Raw genomic sequence first — 18,490 nt, 5'->3', positions numbered from 1 at the left:
AATTGAATAGCCGCATATAGATAAACACTGCGAGGCTCTGTAAGTAGAGATAGGGAAAAAGAAGTTATCTACCTACTAATTCGCGGAAATCCTTACAATTTTGAATAAATCAGACAAGCATAAGTTACCCAAGAACCCCTATCCACCCAAGGTGATGGTGCGACAGAAACGAGACCGGCGTAATAAGAGCCTTTAACACGAAAGGCTTATGAATACAGCAAGCTGTGCAACGTCCGACGTCTACCTGGGTATTACACGGGGGCACTGGCCCAACTCGCTATTTAGCTCGCTGCTAGGCCGGAGAAGTTCTCGCGCTTGCACAGTCCTTCCTCATGGAAGGAACCAAGTAGTTGCAGGCCTTACCAGGTATTGGGTGGATCGTAATAGGACATGATCGAAATTGGTAGAACATCTCTAGATGGCGCTTCGAAAGGCAAGACATAAGAGCGGAACCCATCCAAGACATTTCACAGTAGTGCCCGAGTCACTGCGACCGAAGTGTAGGAATTTTGATTTTTGTAGCCTTTTGGTACGTTTCTAGCCCTTAAAGGTCTGATCGCCTTTATGTCAGCCATTCTCTGACAGACGAGCTTGCCGTCTTGGCGGCAGGCCTCGACGTGCGGCCAACTCACATAACAAAAGGGCTGGAATCGACCGAGGTTAAGCAGCCTTGAACATTTGACGGGGCGTTCGTGATTAGCAACCCTTCTTCCCACAGGCTAGATGAGGGAGGAACAAAAGGGAAAAGAGAAAGCCCAATGATACCACCTCAGGTTGCAGCTAAAATAGGAAAGAGAAAGCAAACCGTCGAGTACGGAGCGTGGCCCGCTTCGTATTTTCGCTCTTGCCAAATTCTAACTTCTGAGATTTGCTCGGTCGGTGTGCCATGGCGACTCGATGGGTGTGACTCTTACGCACGGGGGTGACAAAAACACCGTATGATGGGACAGGGTGGCAGTTCCACGGAGAGAAAGTATACCAAGCTAGGAACGGACAGTGCACGGGCTATGATTGGAGTATCGGCAAGCCCAGGTACCTCCCATTGCTTTTCCTTTTCTTTATTTTCCTTCTCTTTATTTTCGACGACTGCTAACCTGACCTGTCCAGCAGATCCGATGCGAAACGCGCCAGTCCGCAAACGGCCGAGTCGAGCTGGGCTAGGGACCAACAAACCATAGCGACGTCCACGATGGTACCGTATCATTCCGGGCCTGGACCGCTCTCAACCTCGCTCTATCGCCGGATGATTTGCCATCCAATCACAGCACATTGGCTTTACTCCTTTCATTTCGTTGGGGAAAGAAAACCTAAATAATGCTGCAAGAGCTCTTTCGTTGAGCTCCAGCTGGGCGGGGCAAAAGCTACCTTCCTACGCCCGGGAGCGTTCTGTTTCCCGCAGAGACGTATACGTGACGACCCACGCACCGATCTTGATCTTGTGACGCAATGATGTCATTTGTTGTAATGCCCGCACAACATATGGAAAGCATTCTCAAATTTTCAGCAGCTCACTGATTGGTGATGATATATAGCTAACGGCAATGGGCGATTGTTACTTGCGCAGCCACGGCCTCAATCGCAGTTGACGACTGCCTGAGGTGCGGACAGCATACCCTGATGAAAATGGCCTCAAATCCGGGATCACAGTCTGCTTCCCCGTGTACTTCATCTGCCTCAAAGGTTGCCATCCCGAGATTACCGATACGTGAAGCCACTTCTAGGCCACGCACCAGCAAGGCATGTAAAGAGTGCAGAGCTCGCAAGACCAAGTGCGATGGTCACCAGCCGTGCAGTCGATGCGCGGGGTGTGGAATAGATTGCGCCTACGTGGATGGAAAAAAGAAGACTATGGAAAGGTGTGTTCAGAGTCTGGATGCGCCGAGAAATTGCTGAAATCGCGTTAAACCGACAAAATTCTAGGAGATACCGAGACCTCGAAAGTCAGGTTCAGGTCTACGAGAAAATTCTACGCCTCATGCAGTTTCGATCCATACCGGAGGACGGAGAACTTATCGCTCGGACCCTTGCCCAAGTCAGCCATCCTTTCATTGACGGATCCTAGGCTCTGGCCTGTTTAACATAAGCCCCAAGTACAGCATGTCATCCGCCACCATCGGCGTAGTTACAGACCACGAGCATTCTCCAGCTACGGCAGACCGTTCTCTTTTGGAAATAGAGTATTTACAAGAAGACTTACACAGTACTAAGAGCTTGCAACCCTTCGGATTCATTGGCGGTCCTTCTGAGGTCTCCTGGATTCGGAATCTAAACCAGGAGACTGAGAAAAGCACTATAGCTTCGGAAGGAAAATCTCCGAATCGAGTTCCAAGCAACGACTCAGAGGTACTGAGTAAGGTCGGTTATTTCCTGGATGATCAGGAGCTGGCCATGTATGGCGACATTGATCTTCAGGTTCAGCCTCCTCGAGACGTTGCGGAGCGAATGCTCTGCCTATATTTCCATACTGTCCATCCTTCTTTTCCCATCATCAGCAGGATATCCTTCAGGCAGCAGGTGGAGAGCTATTACGCCAACCCCAAATTAGGACCGCCTAAGAAATGGCTTGCGGTTCTCAATCTGGTTTTTGCTGCCGCCGCCAAGTTTGCGCATTTGGTACCTCAGCATCGGGTGCAATCAATGGATACCACTATGGTGTATTTCACCCGTGCTCAGCGACTTAGCGTCACGGAGAACCACCTGACTGGACACCCCGATCTCCAGCAAGTCCAGATTGAAGGTCTCACTGCGTTTCTCTGCATGGCGTTGGGCCATATCAATAGGTGCGACTGCGATCTCCTTTCTCCGCCTTTGTTTTGACCAACGCCCTAGGTTCTCACAAAATTGCAGATCATGGAGAGCATGCGGGATAGCATTAAGGTCTTTCATTGCTATGGGAATCAACCTTCGGAATGAGAGTAAGAGAATTTCCAATATTTCAAGGGAGATCCGATACCGTGTTTGGTGGTCACTCTATACACTGGAAAACACGCTTTCAGCCATGACTGGCCGGCCTCCTGGAACTGCAGATAGGTTCTGTACGACGCCTTTGCCAATACCCTTTGGAGAGGAACAGTTTCACGTAGATCCTGCTGCCCGACTATTAGCAGATGCGGATTTCCGTACTGCGCATACTCGGACCTTTACAGCCTCAAGGCGCATCCTTGCAAACCGAGCTGATTTAAATAATGGAAAATCTAGCAGCCAAAGTCCTGCTCCAGAACTGGAAGGTGTTATTTCCAACACTTCTCAATATTTTCTCTATTATGTCGAGCTGGCAAAGATCATGCGTTGAGTGATTGATTTATTATACAGTCCAAGATCTGCGAGACGTCCTTGGCTCATTATCTATGCAGCCATGGTATACCTAGTAGATGAAACAGATAAATGGCTTTCTGGTCTCACTGAAGCATTTAACTTCAAGCACAGCCAAGAAGTAAACTAATTTAAGAAGTAAAGATGGGGCCTTATTATTAGATTTTATAGCATAAGAATCATGATTTGCCGATCCTCCCTCTGTCAGTCAGAAAGGTATAAACAAGAAATAGAATCTCTAATAAATCTCCAACAGACTGCAGAGATATATATTAATTTAACATACTGAATTATTAATCTTCTGCCTGATAAATCTAACAGTATCTGGTTAGTCCAGGTGTTTCCATGGTAGTGTGTCCTCCACTATCTCATGCAGTCAATAACTGTACTGCTGATAGAGCTGGGCCATTACATTGAAATAGATACTGATTAGACTGTTAGAATTAACTCACGCGTTATAAAGGTACTAGACTAGCTTTCCGTGATAGCAGCTGATAAACTCACTGCGGAATATATTTTTATAATTTATAATAATCTACATTACTGGCTTTTTCTCTGCTCTACTGTTAAACAGGATAAAGACTCTAATTATACTATGAATTTATTATTTACTAGCAACTTTTAAAGCTTATTTTTCCAGTCTTTACATAGCCCTACTCATACTTTCTCTGTGCCGCACAGACCGGGGGCGTTAGCATTTACAGACTTAGAAATACTGTATAAGACGATATTCCATCCCGCGCTCCAGACTGCGTACGACGAATTTATGCCGTATGATTTGTACACTGCATGAAACTCGTAGTGTGTTAGCTGTTCGGCACATTTAAGCTGTGTTTCTATATACGCTGAGGAGGCGCTTTCACAAGTAGATATTAATTATCCCGTCTTTGCCAGCACAATGCTTGACATCTGAGGATGGATAAAGGGATAATCGTACGGAACCAGGCTACATGAATTCAGATATAGGAACATAGAGCCGGATATATTAATGGGGAGATATGATTATAGTACAAAGCAAGTGCTTCTAGTACTGGGTAATATGATTAATCAAGTACCCGCGGTTGAGTGGGCTACGCCAAGAACTCTGGTAAAGAATTAAAGGAGGATCTAATGATATTTTTAAGAGAGTAAAAACAGGCCGAGAAAGTAGATTACAAGATATTTTCCAGGACAGTAGTATTCTAGGAGCGGTATTCAATAAGATGCTGAAGAGCAATGCGGATACTGTGCAGGGGTATATAATACCATGGAATATATGGCAAAGAACCTGACCCGAAACCCACGCCCAGATATGCTTTATATAAAAGATAGGATATTATAGAGAGCAACACCTGCCCCCGAAGATAGAGAGAGCAGACTAGAATTAAGTAGACATGGAAATTTCAGACTATTTTTTAATATAAATCTAATAAGTTAAGGTCAGCTCCCTTCGCAATAACAACCAGCAGAAACGCGGAAGGTGCTTCAACCGTGCAAGTAAAAGAGTAGTGCAGGAAACCTGAATTACACTGACTCCGAGCCTACCGCCGGATCAATCACATCAGTGTGAACTCACGAAGAAGTGTCCAACCATCCACGCGGGTGGCAGAAAGGAATAGCAGATAGCACACCGGCGGCGGCGAACGAGATCCCATCAAGAACAGTCAGAGAAACAGAAGCAGATGTTCGAAGTACAAGGTGAAAATGTCCTGCCTTGGTGGAAAAGCCATGAACACTCCACTCAGGAGGAACGAGACGCTTGATTAAGCCGGTATTAAGCCGACTCCAGGAGAGCATATACAGACAATAGAAAACTTATCTTCCGACTTGTACACCAAGCCAGCAAAGAATAGAGGCTGAATTTCATTATCAGGAGCTGATATGTGCAGTTCCTTAATTCAGATGGAGCAAACAGCTGTTCTTATAATAACATAACCATACCACAATATATTTCTGTAGGTTTCGGTATATCCTGTGTATTTCGCAGCAGTATGAGCGGATAATTCAGTTAATCTAGCCAGGACAGGATATTTTCAGAAAAACAGGTGAATACTCCCAGAGTATTTATTTATCAGTAGACATGATATGAGTTCACGTGAGATATAGGGAACGTGTACTTTACATGCCCGATATGTATTTTTAACTGAGAGACAAGATCAAACTGTAAGGGTTCATCTACTAGCCCACTCTACAGGATCTTCCAGCTGTCTCAACCGCGCAACAGGAGGAAGACTACAGCGAGTCGAATTACTGATGGATTAGTTAACCAAATCACGAATTCGTGGGCTCGTGAAGTCGTGAAAGGCTGGTAAGCAGTAGTTGTGGAGATTAAAGATAAGATAAGCCAGGCATCTATAACTATACTACAGGTCAGGGACTGCGCATGAGTATGTTATTCAAGTTAGCAGACTAGATAAGGAAAGTTAGACACCAGGTAAAGAATAGATAAAACAGCAGAGGCTACTGGTACTATAGTGGGACCTTAATCAGGTATTAGAAGAAAGAGGTGAACGGAGAGCCAGAAGAGAAGAGTGACAGAAAGAGAAGTTAATTAATTATAGATAAGCTGATAGAATAGACAGAGTAATACTACTACTACCACCAGCTCGACTATTAGCAGCGACGTCCACGAGAGTGAAACCAGTGGGTGTCAGCCATGCAGCAGGATATATTACAGTAATATTCGCTATAACATGATAATGGGCCAATAGAAACAAACCATGGTATGTATAAATTATCATTGGCAAGCTTGGGCTGTTAGTCTGGATATGGACCTCCTTGCCTCCCCCAATTCATCCTCAGGTACGGCTGATGGCTCGCTTCGTATTCACTATTTATTGTTCTGACTTACTGCGACTGGCTACCATAGTACAGTTGATCGGACCTGTTGCATCACAACTCGAAAAGTGTGTCCTTAATCTCCACGGGGTGGTATACCGCCTGGCAGAGGGGGTTAAGGCTCTTCGGCGATGTACGGACCCTCGATCTGGAGAATGACAAAAAGACATTGCATGGACTAATGGGGTAAGCTAGTCTACAGGCTAACCTCCATAGTGCACCTGTTACGGTTCTTGTCTTCGACTATTACTAATTAAAGATAGAGTACTCCATTAGCTGACTCATAACTTCCTCTGGACTAGAATCGCGCTGGGAAAAGGAAGTATAACAAATGAATAAAAAGAGGATATATAGAGATAGAGGGCATAGCAATAAGACATGGAAGCCTATATAAGAAGTGGCTTCTGGCTAAGATAACTATATCCACCAATAACTGACGCATGGCCGCAGCGTAATCCAATAGGGTTCAAATCCGATATCAGAGATCAAATTCCGAAGACGCTAAGTTAAGTTAAGCCAACCTATTTAATCCTGATCTCCATAATATTTCTATAAAACTCTCCAGTATGACTGCTGGGAAATGCGAGGGTACATAATCCCTTTACTGTATAGAACAGTTACTAAGCCAAAATAGTCTCTTCTAGTTAGATAAGACAAGTATATTAAATCTTGATATTAGTATGAAGTACTATCTAATATTTTCCATTGGTCAACATCCATCTTAGATCCTGACAGTGATAAGCGGTATAATCTGGCATCTTCTATTAATAATATTCTAGTCTATCTCTATCCAGTGCAGGCCTGATAATTATTAATTCAGTCTTTTTATAAAAGACCAGGAGCATGCCACCTCTTACTATTATTAATAGAATATCTCCATCCACTGGTAACTGACTAGTCCACGGACTTTATAAAACACATTATTCATGGTGGGTAGCCTTTCAAAGCCCACAGATATTTCAGGAGCTTATAATATTCTATAGCTTAAAAGATAACTTAAGAGTCCAGTTAATTCAAGAACATATACCTCGCAGTTATTATCTACTAAAATTAAGTAATAGTCAGCCATTTACTCTTCTTATTTTCTAGATCTTTATATAGGTCTTTCAGTACAAGGAACTTGCTATACTGCACAGAAGTTCTGTATTAGAGTAATAACACCACCAGTATATTCTTTTATTAATTGAACTTCCAGATTCATACCTTAAAGACCCTGATATAAGCATTATAAGTCTTAATCTTAATAATAAACAGAATATAGTACTTTTTAATATTTTATTCAAGCAGAGAACTCTTCTTATCTCAATATATTAATTTTTTTATTATATATATTTTACCTAACTATTACCTACTATGTAGCTTGCTAGATACTGGTATTAAACAGTAAATCCAGTATTTTTCTTCTGAGTATCTATTGTACTATAATCTGTTTTTCACTAGATCCTACTATAACATCATCACTATTATACACGAGCTGCGCTCACAGAAACAGTTAAAAATTTTATTAATAAAAGATTTAAAAAATAAGTCTTTTTACTCTCTTGATATATCTCTCTTTCTTTTTTATATTATATCTAGAAGTCAGTCACTGTTTTATTTTCCACTCATTTAATTTAAAAGGTTATATTATAATATTCACTTTCATTAACTAGACTAAATATCTATAAACAAAATAATTAAAAAAGATATTATATTTCTAGTCTTTACTAGCCCAGCTCTGGCAGGAGTCATTACCCGCGGTAAAGAAGTATATTAAAATCTATTCTGATATTAATTCTCTTAACCATGCTGACATGAAGTTTAATTATCTTAAGTCTGCTGGTGAGCTTAAAGTCAGGACTATAGTTAATATTAATTATTTTAATAAAAGATTTACCCTAGTGCCCTGTTTACTATTATCTCTAATACTTAGATAATAATTATTACTATTAATACAGTCTCTCCTCTCCTTCCTATCACTTTTTCTACTGGGGAGCCTAAGCCGACTGGTATTGTATCTTATCCCAAGCCTAATCTAACTGGAATGGTCATTCCTGTGAAGCTCAGTACCAGTTATGGTACTACTTTTATTAAGTCTACTACCAGCCATGGTACCATTCCTGCTAAGCCGACTACCAGTCATGGCACTGCTCCTGTTCAGCCAACTACCAGCTTTAGTACCGCTTTTATTATGGTTCTAGGCATAGACAGACCAGGAGCTAAATATAATCTCGCTAATCCTTATAACAGTAAACAGTGACTATACCAGGATATAGATAAACTATATACAGTGGAGTTATCACGCCCGCCCGCAGCCTGAAATAACAGGGATGAATTCTCTGACCTGTATTACAGGCTGTCACAGAATAAATAGCCTTGTCTACAGAAGCAATAAAAACATCTCAAAGCTAGAAAATAATAAATTAATAAAATAATATAAATTATTTAGAATGGGCCCTCTAACTTTTTATAATATATAAAAAAAGAATACCATGATATCCCCACTACTAAAACTTATAAAAGATATTTCAACAAAACACTTTGAATCAGGATTCTTCCAGGATCAGCTATATTTAACCCAGAAAATACTTCTAATCTTTTTATAGTATCCGGCTCCCGCTCGTCTCTCAGCCACATGACATTAAAATAAATAATCCGCGTGATCAATGGTCCACATGTATAGACAGATTACTCAGTAATCGTTCATTACTTCGTCACGAATTTTCGGATAAGAAAAAGGTGGCTGGTGATGCCATTACCCATCAGCCGAGCTGTTTCGCTCTGCATCAGCCGCCGACACGTCCGGACCTTGCTCCACCTGGGAAAAACAGAAAGTATCCTATTTAGCCCGAAATTAATCTATATCCACCTCTCCCTGGCGGGCCGGTCCCTGCTGCATGGCCAAGCTAAAATAAGGATAAAAGCTGCTGAACTCCTGTGTGTCATACTCCTTCCAGCCCAGTGCCTCAAGATCAGAAAATAGTACATCTGTCACCTCAGGAAGTGCCACCTGCGTCTGGTTCGTTGATAGCTGAATCATTCATAGAAATCCCTTGGCTGGGGGAAGCGCCGCGAAAACACCTGGGCAATAATGCAAAGCTCAATGAAGGCATTTCAGTTCTTGGCAGAGTCCGGCGACTCCATGAAGAGTAAACATGCCAATGCTACACCACTGGATCATCAGCAGCACCATTCGGTCGATGCCCCACTCGTCGCGATGAACTCGCAGCAGCGCCGCCACCGAGCGCGCCGGCAACAGGCAGAGCTCTCGTGCATGGGCGGCGGCGGATACGTCGAGGGCGACCTCACGCTTAGACCATAGAAATCCAAAATCAGATAACAGTGGTGTGGTAGAACATACTACAGGGAAAATTAGTAAGTCCAGTAATATAAAAAAATATCATGATATAGCAAGACACTTACTGAAGATTCCAGAATATAAAGAACAGTTGCTACTTCCGCGCTCAAGCATAGCAGTAAATGCGCATAATACTTCTAGAGCTATTTATAGATGCTATCAACAAATCCAATTATCTGTAAAGGGGCAACAAGGTGCTCTACATCATGAAAACCCATGCTGATCCGTATCATGATGCAGCAAAAATCGCACCAGCGGTTGAATACGCAACATCGCCATGGGTTACGGGGATACGCGGACGCTGCGGAGGTTTGACGTTGATATACTTCATCAGTAACACCATTGCCGTTCTGTACCCCAATCATAATCAGCAGACGTCTTCCCGAGGGAGAGAGAGATAACTTATAAAACAAGATTAAAGATCTCCCAAAGACTTCTGTTTATAATATTCTTAACTATAATATCTGGCTTCTGCTAGGTAGATGGCTTTCCGCATACTCATCTGCCATTTAAATAACTAGATCCAGATATATCCAGCCTAACCAGTCTTTGTCTATCAGAACCATCCTGCAAGTCCAGCAATATTAGTATGGCCTGTATAATATACCATTCAAACCACTTATCAAATAAACAAAACCAGAAATCCTTGAATAATCAGAACTGTCATTTCTCTCTTCTCTTCCCAGGAGCTGACAGACTTCTTTATAAAAATAGTCTCCCCGCGTAAGCGTGTTATGAGGAACGGTGAATACTTCAGTGTAATCAGAATAATACTAAGAATAATACCAATTTAATTTTATACTGCAGTGAATTAATTATCTCTAAAATGATCAGGCGCACCTACACTGGCCTCAGAGAATGGCATTCACTAAGAAGTATAAATAAAACCGGTACTACAGATTTTCAGCCTGCATATCCCGGAGGAAAGCATCCTTATCCAACCTGTAAAAAAAAGAATAAATCCACGTCAGCCACAGTAAAATAAGATAGGATACAAGGTTATCATCATTAATAACAATGGTCCATGGCTTCGCAGGGACTCAATAAACAGGGCTATCAGTGAGACAGCAGACATCCAGAATACAACAAAGATTTCAGGTTTGAAAAGACAGTTGCTTCTTGTTACTATCATCAAAGAAATAAGAGATCTGGCTTTAGATCTCACACAATTCCAGGGACTATTTAATTTCACGCCCGGTAAATTAATGCTCCAGGAATATTTGGAGTTCCTCAAAAAAGACATTACTCTGGATAAGATACAAGAACTGCTTCAGGCGTTTACTCTCACTCTCCCGCAGAATATCAATAAACTGTAACAGAGTCTCTCCGGCTTCTTCAAGATACTCTAGCTTCCGCTTCGTGGTATATTTGCGGCGCATGTCGGCCATCGCGTCGACCAGACATGGGATACCGTTTGCCACACAGTGTTGACATGGTGGGTCACCTCTGCACTTGCGGGGGGGTCAGCCGACGAAAGACGCTTCAATGCGATGGTATAAGATGTTGAAACGACGTTTTAGGTCAATACTGAAGTCGTAAGAAACGCTTGATTCTTCGCTATCTAGGCGCGCTTGGAGGAGCGGTTGAGGTTACGGAGTTCGGGTCACGTGACCTCGACGACTAGTAGTCTACTGAGATTACGTTCCAACAGGAAATCTATAAGCTAAATCCCGAGTTAGCATATGCTTCTGATACTGAAGAGACGCGTCAACAACTTATACAAACAGCAAAAGAAGCCTGGCATGCTATTGAAGTAAGGATCTTGACTGATTTATCATGAACTATGCCTCATCGTGTTAAGGCAGTCATTGAAGCAGAGGGTTGGTATACAAAGTATTGATTTTTGGAGGTTTATGTCAGGCAGAATTGATTATTTGGGTAAGCGGTCTAGCTTTGATCAACCTAACCGTGTTCGGGTGTTCCAAATACTTCTTACACCCCACTGTAACGTGTCTATCGGATACCACCAGTACCGAAGCGGACAAGCCTGCGGGCTGCTCCAGTCTTGGCCCGGCCTGTTGCTGGCGGTTCTTCCATCCGCCCAATCATTGCCTTTGGTGCTAACGCGGATCGGGAACTCTCTTTCGGCCCCCTTGTCGGAGCCGGCAGAACCCAAATAAATACCCTTGGGAATTGTCAAGCTGCACCAACCAAGTCTCTATCAATCATTCATATTCCTCCCAAGGCCTAGGACAAAGCTGGCCCCGTCTGGACTGCCTCTTTGGGGCTAGGCAGCCATGCCGCGGGTGCCTTCTGAATTACCTATTCCCAGTTGGGAGGATGTGCCTTGCTGGGGCGCGTTACATTGTGTACACAGTACTCCGTACCTGATGTACCTTACTAGTCCGAGGCCGGGTCTAACTCTCTTTTCCCTCGCCATGAACACAGGGGACCCGTGGCCCAGTGAGTCACCAGGGGGTGGAGGCTTCCCATCGGCAATGGCGACGGGCGGGCACACTACTGATCGCCTTCTGCAGAAAGTCACGGAACTACGTGCGCCAGTTATCGAGTCGCTGGCGATGGCTGCGGTGGACCTGGTCGGCACTCCCAACCCACTCCCGGCGGGTTTCCGGGCGAATTACCTGACGACCCGCGGGCCTGCGACCGGAGCAATGAGAAGTCTTATCTAAGCGTTCTCCAATGCCACTAACTTATGAGTCCATTCTCCCTTCTTCCAAACGTGAATTGACAGGAACCGGTTAGGTTCACTAGCTGTTTTCCAGACAATGCTGCCCGATACACCGCTCAATCGCCCCGGCTTCGGACCATGCTTACGACTCTCTTCGCTCAAGATCTCTTAGCCTAGATGCGTCCGCTTACAGGGGCTGCATTAGTATGCGCGACGCCATCTCATTGTACACGCCTCGTTCGACCCGGTCTTTTGATGGCAATGCGAGGTTCCAGATTGTCCTGCAACATTTAGTAGATATTATCGACTGGAATAGTGCTTCCCCGGCCCTCCCACAGAGGGAGCTTGATATTAACCCATTTTGGACGGACACGCGTGAAGGGAGGAGCCTGGCATCCGGCAAAGCCAGTGACTAAGGCTTGCGTCGTCCAGCAAACAGCATATATTCGAATCAAACTGGATGGGCTCAGACTGAGACAAGTTGGTGCAGGCATGTGTGAAAGGACAGGGAGAGAGCGGACGGGCGCTACGAGCTTTCTTTAACCCAGGACTTTGAAGTGTCGTCCACGATAAGCGGGTACACTGTGCTACTACGTGTCATAGTAGTATAGTAATATACCTGGTAGTTGTGATTATTTTGGGTCAACCTGCGAATTGGATTGTAAGGGCCGGTTTTAGACCCTCACCGCTTCTGAATAGGGTTGGCTCCCAGCATTTCAGGTCGCACAATCCTCCTGACGGGATGGGCCTACCCAGCCTGTCACGAAAATTGGTGGTGATCGGGCCCTCGCACAGGCAAGTCCGCCGTAAGAGTTCTTTTGTCCTGGGCCGGTAGCCCAGAAGATAGCGTTGCGCCACCTGAGCTCGGGCATCAATGAGAAATTTGGCTCCCATGCGAGCAATTCCGAAATCCAATCAGAACTTACCTTGGTGGCGGAAGAGGAAGGGCATGGTCTGGTGGACGGCAGAGGGTCCGCCATCGCTAAATCCAAACCAGACCAGACCACCAGACCACAGAAGCCAGCTGAGATGCAGCAGGATGAGCACAGGCAGACACACCCAGCCATTAATCTTCTTAATCCAGTAGCTGCCGGTCATGTGAGGCCATGATCACGCCCATTGCCCCGTTATTGCATGGTTGATTGTTTGCTCTCCTCCCCCTCGCTTACTTCAAGTTTTGCATGCGCTTTCCCCCAATCATCCCCCTTACTCTCTTCCCCCGCTCCATTGCCACCCCCGTCCCGTATAGGCTATTTGGGGAAAGAGCCATCGCGGCATCTGTTCTAGCGTTCACGTTAATTAATGGTAGCTCCGATTGCGGGTCGAAGGTCCGTGAGACCACGCTGCCATCTCGGAGGAATCTGAAGTCCAAGCCTGCCGACTCAACCACCAGGTGTCGGACGAGGCCACTGGGAAATCGCCCGACGTCGCGTTGGCTGCCTCACATAGTTTTGGCCCTATCAAGGGAAATTCCATTGTTTGGTTTCAGTAACGTCAACTGCTTCCTTGCATTTGGTGAGCTCTCCGATGACACCAAGACCTGGTATTAACCTGGTCTCGTGCAGCTGTCATGCCTCCACTCATGTGGCTGAGGCAGAACCTACCGTTCTAGGCAGTGGTAATCTTCACTTTTCTGGTCACAGGGCGTATCATCACCCAGTTGCACCAGAGCTAAATCAACATCAGCTAAGCTCAATTATTTCCTCTGTACTTCGATCTTCAGACATGAGTAGTGTATACTACCGGACATCCCCGGGCTGAGGGATAGACTGTAGCCAATCATGCACTCGCAGGAGCGAAATCCTACCTATCCTGGCACTGGGCGATCTTGACAGGCGTGCCCGGAATTCCCGCCCCTCTTCTTCCACCTCCCTCTCGATCTTCACTGTTATAGATATAAAACGTGAAGCTTCGTAAAGGAATTCTAGTAGGCTTTTGACTACTTTCATGGAAGACGTCAAACCGGTCTCCCTTTTTCCCGGCTTTCATTGACCGGGGAAAGACAAGCTGATCGTGAAAAGACTATTATATCTCTAACTGCATTCAGTCTACTGAAGCAAGCGGTTGCTGTCATCTGAAGAACCACTTATAGCTTTGAGTCGTTTTTGGGTTACATAGAAATTATTCAATTGGCAGAATACGGTCCGTCGTGTGTAGATGTCCTATTCCTGGTCCTGTATCAAATTTTGAGAATGATCCGTTGCCCATGAAAACAACACTGCTCGTCAAACAAAGTCGCCTATCGTGACCTTTGCCTTGAAGTGAAAGTCGACACCCTTCGATTTCAGATACGATTCGATAGGCATGGTGACCGACTCGTAGATTGCATATATGGTTCGATCTAGAGCCTCCACGTCGTTTAACCGTTAGATTTCGGCCAAATGCCTACAGAGGCATCTTCTGAATTCTACGAGGCTGTGCCATGGCCGCAGAGCGAAGCTGTTCATATCCACTTAGCCTAGTAAGCATGATAAGTCTGAATGACGTAACCTTCGTAGTGGACCACAGCGTCCAGAAGTTAGTCTTGAGAAATGCCTCATCGAAGGCGCCCTGGCTTTCTCTCAGAGGATACGTCCACTTTCGAGTATTAACTTGATCAGTTCCATTCGGTATTTGGGCCCGATCTAGAGGCTTCTGGCTTGAAGACACTCTGGGCCCGTGTTCGCGTCGCGGCCGTTCGTCTGGGAGAAGTTGCCCGGTCAAACTCTTTGATACTATCCAGTAGTGACTGCTTCGGGTTATCCGCATAAGGGACTAGGAAAAGAAGCTGCTCTACGCATCGATCATGGAAATAGGGCAAGCTTCCAGTGTATTAAGTGTAGCCATTCTCTGAGTTGCCACGGCTTTTGATACCACTGCCTGCATGAGAGTGGACATCCGGGATGGGGATATTCGCCGCATGGACACCCGTGTCATGAAGGGGACGGACCGGCCCGGAAAGAGAAGCAATCCCACTGCCTATGAGCCAGGCTTGGGTTGTTTTTGGATCCCGCTTTGGACCCTCCGTTTGTGCTATTCGTCTCGATGATACCGATAGATTATATAGTAGCCGGTTGTTCAATCATACGAGATAGAGATGGTAGATGACAAGGGAAACTATCAATGACGAAATATCATGTAGCTCACACAAAGGACTATTTGAGTGGCTGCTCTTCGATACCAGCAGGACAAGTGCAGCAATACCGTACGGGCTCCCCCCGAAAGTCACCATGTCATACCATCATAATGAACAGCTTGTCATAAGACGGGATGCCGGCATACGAGGATAAGAGCACGGGCGGCGTAATCAGCATGCTCTTCCGATGCGGACTCTAACATCATTTGCTGGAAGGTATCTGGGACTTTCGTCGACCCGAGAAGAGTTGTCTAGTATGTCCTTGTTTATGTGTGCGAGGGATCCGCGGTTAGAGAAACCTAAAGTTGGGCAGCTCGTAATCTAGGCAGATCCATCCATAATGGGGACCAGCCATGCCAAATGGAACGTCAGGGTTGCGGCATCATCATGCTGATGGATGTCACATCTGCGTCAACACAGGGTGGGGGCGCCCTTGTTCTATGGGACTGCCGAAAGCTCCCCCCTCCGGCCCCGCGTTCGGCAACAAAAGCCCCCTCATGGTTTCAAGGGAAGCAACACCGACGGCAATAACCCTGTATATAAGAGATAGAAAATCCAGCTATAGTCGGGTTGGGATCCTACATGGTGAGCATTGTTTTTTACCTAGGCCCGGAGTCTATGACGTGATCGAGCAACAAGACGCCAATTGCCCCTAAGAAAATGACCACCGCTAGTTCACGATTCGACGCAGAGTCCTGGTCTGGTAGACCACTAAATGTATGACAATACATTGGCCTCTTAGGCATTAGATAGATTTCTAACTCCATGTTCTAGGTCGTTTACGCTGGAGTTACGGAGCTTATCTGCGATAACTCCGGCGGAAGAGTTGCAATTGCCGTTCGAAATCTGACAGATCTGGTCGACTTCCTTGTGTGTACTTGGCACGCTCCCCGTCCCAATGTATCGGACTATGCGACCGGCGCGATAGTCGCAGAGCTGAAAAGGTATAGAGAAAAGCACGCAGAGAAAATAGTCAGCGCTGCTCTCCATCAGTCTCTTGTTTCCAGGTGTCCATCTCTATGCTCGCGACTGTGGAGCGAGCTCGACATTGTGCCCTTGGTACTCGAACATAAGGATAGGGAAAAACGCCACGATGACCAGGGCGAGCTGGCGACCTTTTCCGGATGGCATAAGAAGGAACTCGACGAGCAGGCAGATTCAATGGTGCGGAAGTGCATACAGTTAGTGCTGCCTTCAGGCTGAGTGCCAAGACTCATTTGTATAGGTCCTTCGGCATTGGCCATGTACTGCATAATAATATCAATTTCGATGGCTCAGTGGACGTCGACAGAGGCTATCATGCGCATCTGGCTAGGGCAGAAGACTACGAGAAGACGGTCGATCCTGCAACATGGTCTCTGGCTCAACATTTCGCCCAAGATCTGAGAGTAAGGGAGGTGAAGGTCGCTTTCTTCAGTATGACGTACCAGGGCAGACCTGATGTTCCTACCCGACATGCTCTCTCCAGGTTCACCAAGAGTCTCGGGGCTCCACTGAAATGGTAAAGTTCCTAAAAGTATTTTGGGCTCAGATCATGTATTTTCCTAACATTTATTCGCTCAGGTTTGTCTCGAAGCCACAGCCAGGGATGATTCCTCTCGTCCGGAAGATGCAAGACACCCTGGAGGGACTGGGTGATCCACTGTCGGATATCACTGTCAACGATGAGCTATTGATGCTCGACTTTGCGTACGCTAACGCCAGGAAGTACTGGCTGTGCGAGAACGGGCCCCTTCGGCCTCGCGCAGAGGGAGGTGTCGACGTAGTAATCATTGACAGTGCGCCACTTTTAACATTGGCTCTACTGTCTAAGCAGCAAGACCCCAAGCGGCCTGTCATTTTTGAGAGTAGCCTCCAGCCCCAGGGCGACTCGCTTAACGATCCTAATAGTCCGCAATCTCGAGCATGGGACTTTATCCGAGCCAGGCTAACTCACGTGGATCTGGTGGTGTCGCTCCTCCCGAAGGAACTTGCGCCGCGTATTATGCCCGAGGAAAATGTCGGCTACATGTCATTTACCATTGACCAGTACGACTCTGGACTTCTCTGTATAACTTCATCGCATGCTGATGCTAGTTTAGACTCGATGGTCAGAATAAGCTTCTGACTGGATGGGACGTTGGCTTCTATGGCCGTGAGTTCAGCGCCCTTTGTAGGTCCCTGCAGATGTCTATTATACACTATCCAAAGGGTAAGGATCCATGTTCACAGTACTAGCTTTGTCACTGACCTTTTCCCTTCATGTAGAGCACTATATCCTCCATCTATCTCAATTCAGGCCTGGCGACGGTACTTCCTGCCTTCTTCACTCTTATCAGAAGTTTTGCGACACCTATGTTAGAGAGCATCCGGGACAGCAAGTTCCGAAGTTACTAATTTGTCATCCTCGACCGTTCCGAACTCCGAAAAGCTCCTTTTTCTACGATGTGGCCATGTCACAAATCGACAGTAGTGAGAGCCTATCTGCGTCCGTTTGTATCATCCCTATTGGAGCCGTGGATCAAATGTGGAACGCCGTGCTCACGAACGCAAGAGCGCTTGTACAGCTGTCCACATTGCATGGGATCCCTGAAGTGCTCCTCGGAGCCATCCAAAAGGGAACGCCAGTGATTAGTACCCGGGGTGCCGAGTTATTTCCCTTTGTGCACGAATCAGAAAATGCTATACTGGTCGACAAGGGGGATAAGGACGGGATAGCTCGGCATTTTTATCGTATTTTCAGTGACGAGAAATTTTCCCAGCGCAAGGCAGCGCCTGCGTTGAAGAGACTTCCCGATGAGCACACCACTGTCGGGAATGCAGTCAGCTGGTTGTATCTGGCATCGAAGCTGTCTCGGGGCGACAAGTTTGAGCCTCGGGGTAGAGGAATTTTTAAGCTGGCCCGAGAGGAGGCGGGGGATAATGGGTATGATTGGCATGCTGTATAGTTGTCAGTGGTCTGACGAGAAACATCTGTATAATGTTCACTTAAGTGGGAATTTCCTCTAGTAACCTTTGTCGCATGCACCCTCTATACTAGTCGGAGAGTATATCCGAAGCGGGCCAGTTCGAACCTGCCAATCTGGGAGGTTCTGTCAGGAGTCCCACTTGACTGGCACACGAAGACTGCTAATCGCGCAGCTGGGATTTTCGTCTAGTTGTCTTGCAATTAAGTTTGCCAAGAACGTTAGGAATCCACTGTGGTGAGATGGACCTTGTAACTTTCTGTACCCACCCGCGAGAGGTATTAATTAACGTAATTTTCCACTGCTCCCTCAAGCGGTCCAAAAATGTCGTTAAA

General features: G+C 45.8%; 7 protein-coding genes across 7 annotated transcripts; 5 read left to right on the top strand and 2 right to left on the bottom strand.

Annotated features, from left to right (window-relative positions):
* Window positions 1-1,568: 1,568 nt before the first annotated feature.
* BO88DRAFT_436837 (uncharacterized protein) lies at window positions 1,569-3,616 on the top strand. Its single transcript, XM_025709588.1, has 4 exons — window positions 1,569-1,856; window positions 1,921-2,032; window positions 2,092-2,780; window positions 2,848-3,616. Exons 1-4 carry the CDS (start codon window positions 1,618-1,620, stop codon window positions 3,290-3,292), a joined length of 1,485 nt encoding a protein of 494 aa, XP_025560997.1. The 5' UTR covers window positions 1,569-1,617; the 3' UTR covers window positions 3,293-3,616.
* A 4,306-nt stretch (window positions 3,617-7,922) lies between these two features.
* Window positions 7,923-8,507, top strand: BO88DRAFT_436836 (uncharacterized protein; the record flags this gene model as incomplete). The annotated part of the gene is made up of 2 exons (XM_025709587.1): window positions 7,923-7,950; window positions 8,067-8,507. 2 exons carry the CDS (start codon window positions 7,923-7,925, stop codon window positions 8,366-8,368), a joined length of 330 nt encoding a protein of 109 aa, XP_025560996.1. The 3' UTR covers window positions 8,369-8,507.
* Window positions 8,508-8,905: 398 nt separating this feature from the next.
* BO88DRAFT_489474 (uncharacterized protein) lies at window positions 8,906-11,256 on the bottom strand. Its single transcript, XM_025712708.1, has 2 exons — window positions 10,713-11,256; window positions 8,906-9,468 (listed from the first exon to the last, which is right to left on the bottom strand). Exons 1-2 carry the CDS (start codon window positions 10,852-10,854, stop codon window positions 9,209-9,211), a joined length of 402 nt encoding a protein of 133 aa, XP_025560995.1. The 5' UTR covers window positions 10,855-11,256; the 3' UTR covers window positions 8,906-9,208.
* A 588-nt stretch (window positions 11,257-11,844) lies between these two features.
* Window positions 11,845-12,096, top strand: BO88DRAFT_455634 (uncharacterized protein; the record flags this gene model as incomplete). The annotated part of the gene is made up of 2 exons (XM_025710881.1): window positions 11,845-11,869; window positions 11,948-12,096. 2 exons carry the CDS (start codon window positions 11,845-11,847, stop codon window positions 12,094-12,096), a joined length of 174 nt encoding a protein of 57 aa, XP_025560994.1.
* A 103-nt stretch (window positions 12,097-12,199) lies between these two features.
* On the top strand, window positions 12,200-12,661 carry BO88DRAFT_85074 (uncharacterized protein). The gene has a single exon (XM_025713195.1). It carries the CDS (start codon window positions 12,302-12,304, stop codon window positions 12,509-12,511), a length of 210 nt encoding a protein of 69 aa, XP_025560993.1. The 5' UTR covers window positions 12,200-12,301; the 3' UTR covers window positions 12,512-12,661.
* Window positions 12,662-12,811: 150 nt separating this feature from the next.
* Window positions 12,812-13,162, bottom strand: BO88DRAFT_417071 (uncharacterized protein; the record flags this gene model as incomplete). Its single annotated transcript, XM_025708292.1, has 1 exon — window positions 12,812-13,162. The coding sequence occupies one exon, from the start codon at window positions 13,160-13,162 to the stop codon at window positions 12,812-12,814; it is 351 nt and encodes a 116-aa protein (XP_025560992.1).
* A 2,570-nt stretch (window positions 13,163-15,732) lies between these two features.
* On the top strand, window positions 15,733-18,333 carry BO88DRAFT_489472 (uncharacterized protein). Its single transcript, XM_025712707.1, has 6 exons — window positions 15,733-15,927; window positions 15,985-16,391; window positions 16,436-16,711; window positions 16,774-17,238; window positions 17,292-17,401; window positions 17,458-18,333. The coding sequence occupies exons 1-6, from the start codon at window positions 15,871-15,873 to the stop codon at window positions 18,135-18,137; spliced, it is 1,995 nt and encodes a 664-aa protein (XP_025560991.1). The 5' UTR covers window positions 15,733-15,870; the 3' UTR covers window positions 18,138-18,333.
* The last annotated feature ends 157 nt before the right edge of the window (window positions 18,334-18,490 follow it).

Source organism: Aspergillus vadensis, assembly GCF_003184925.1.
Source record: "Aspergillus vadensis CBS 113365 unplaced genomic scaffold BO88scaffold_18, whole genome shotgun sequence".
Lineage (NCBI taxonomy): Eukaryota > Fungi > Ascomycota > Eurotiomycetes > Eurotiales > Aspergillaceae > Aspergillus > Aspergillus vadensis.
This window is presented reverse-complemented; position numbering and strand designations above follow the sequence as displayed.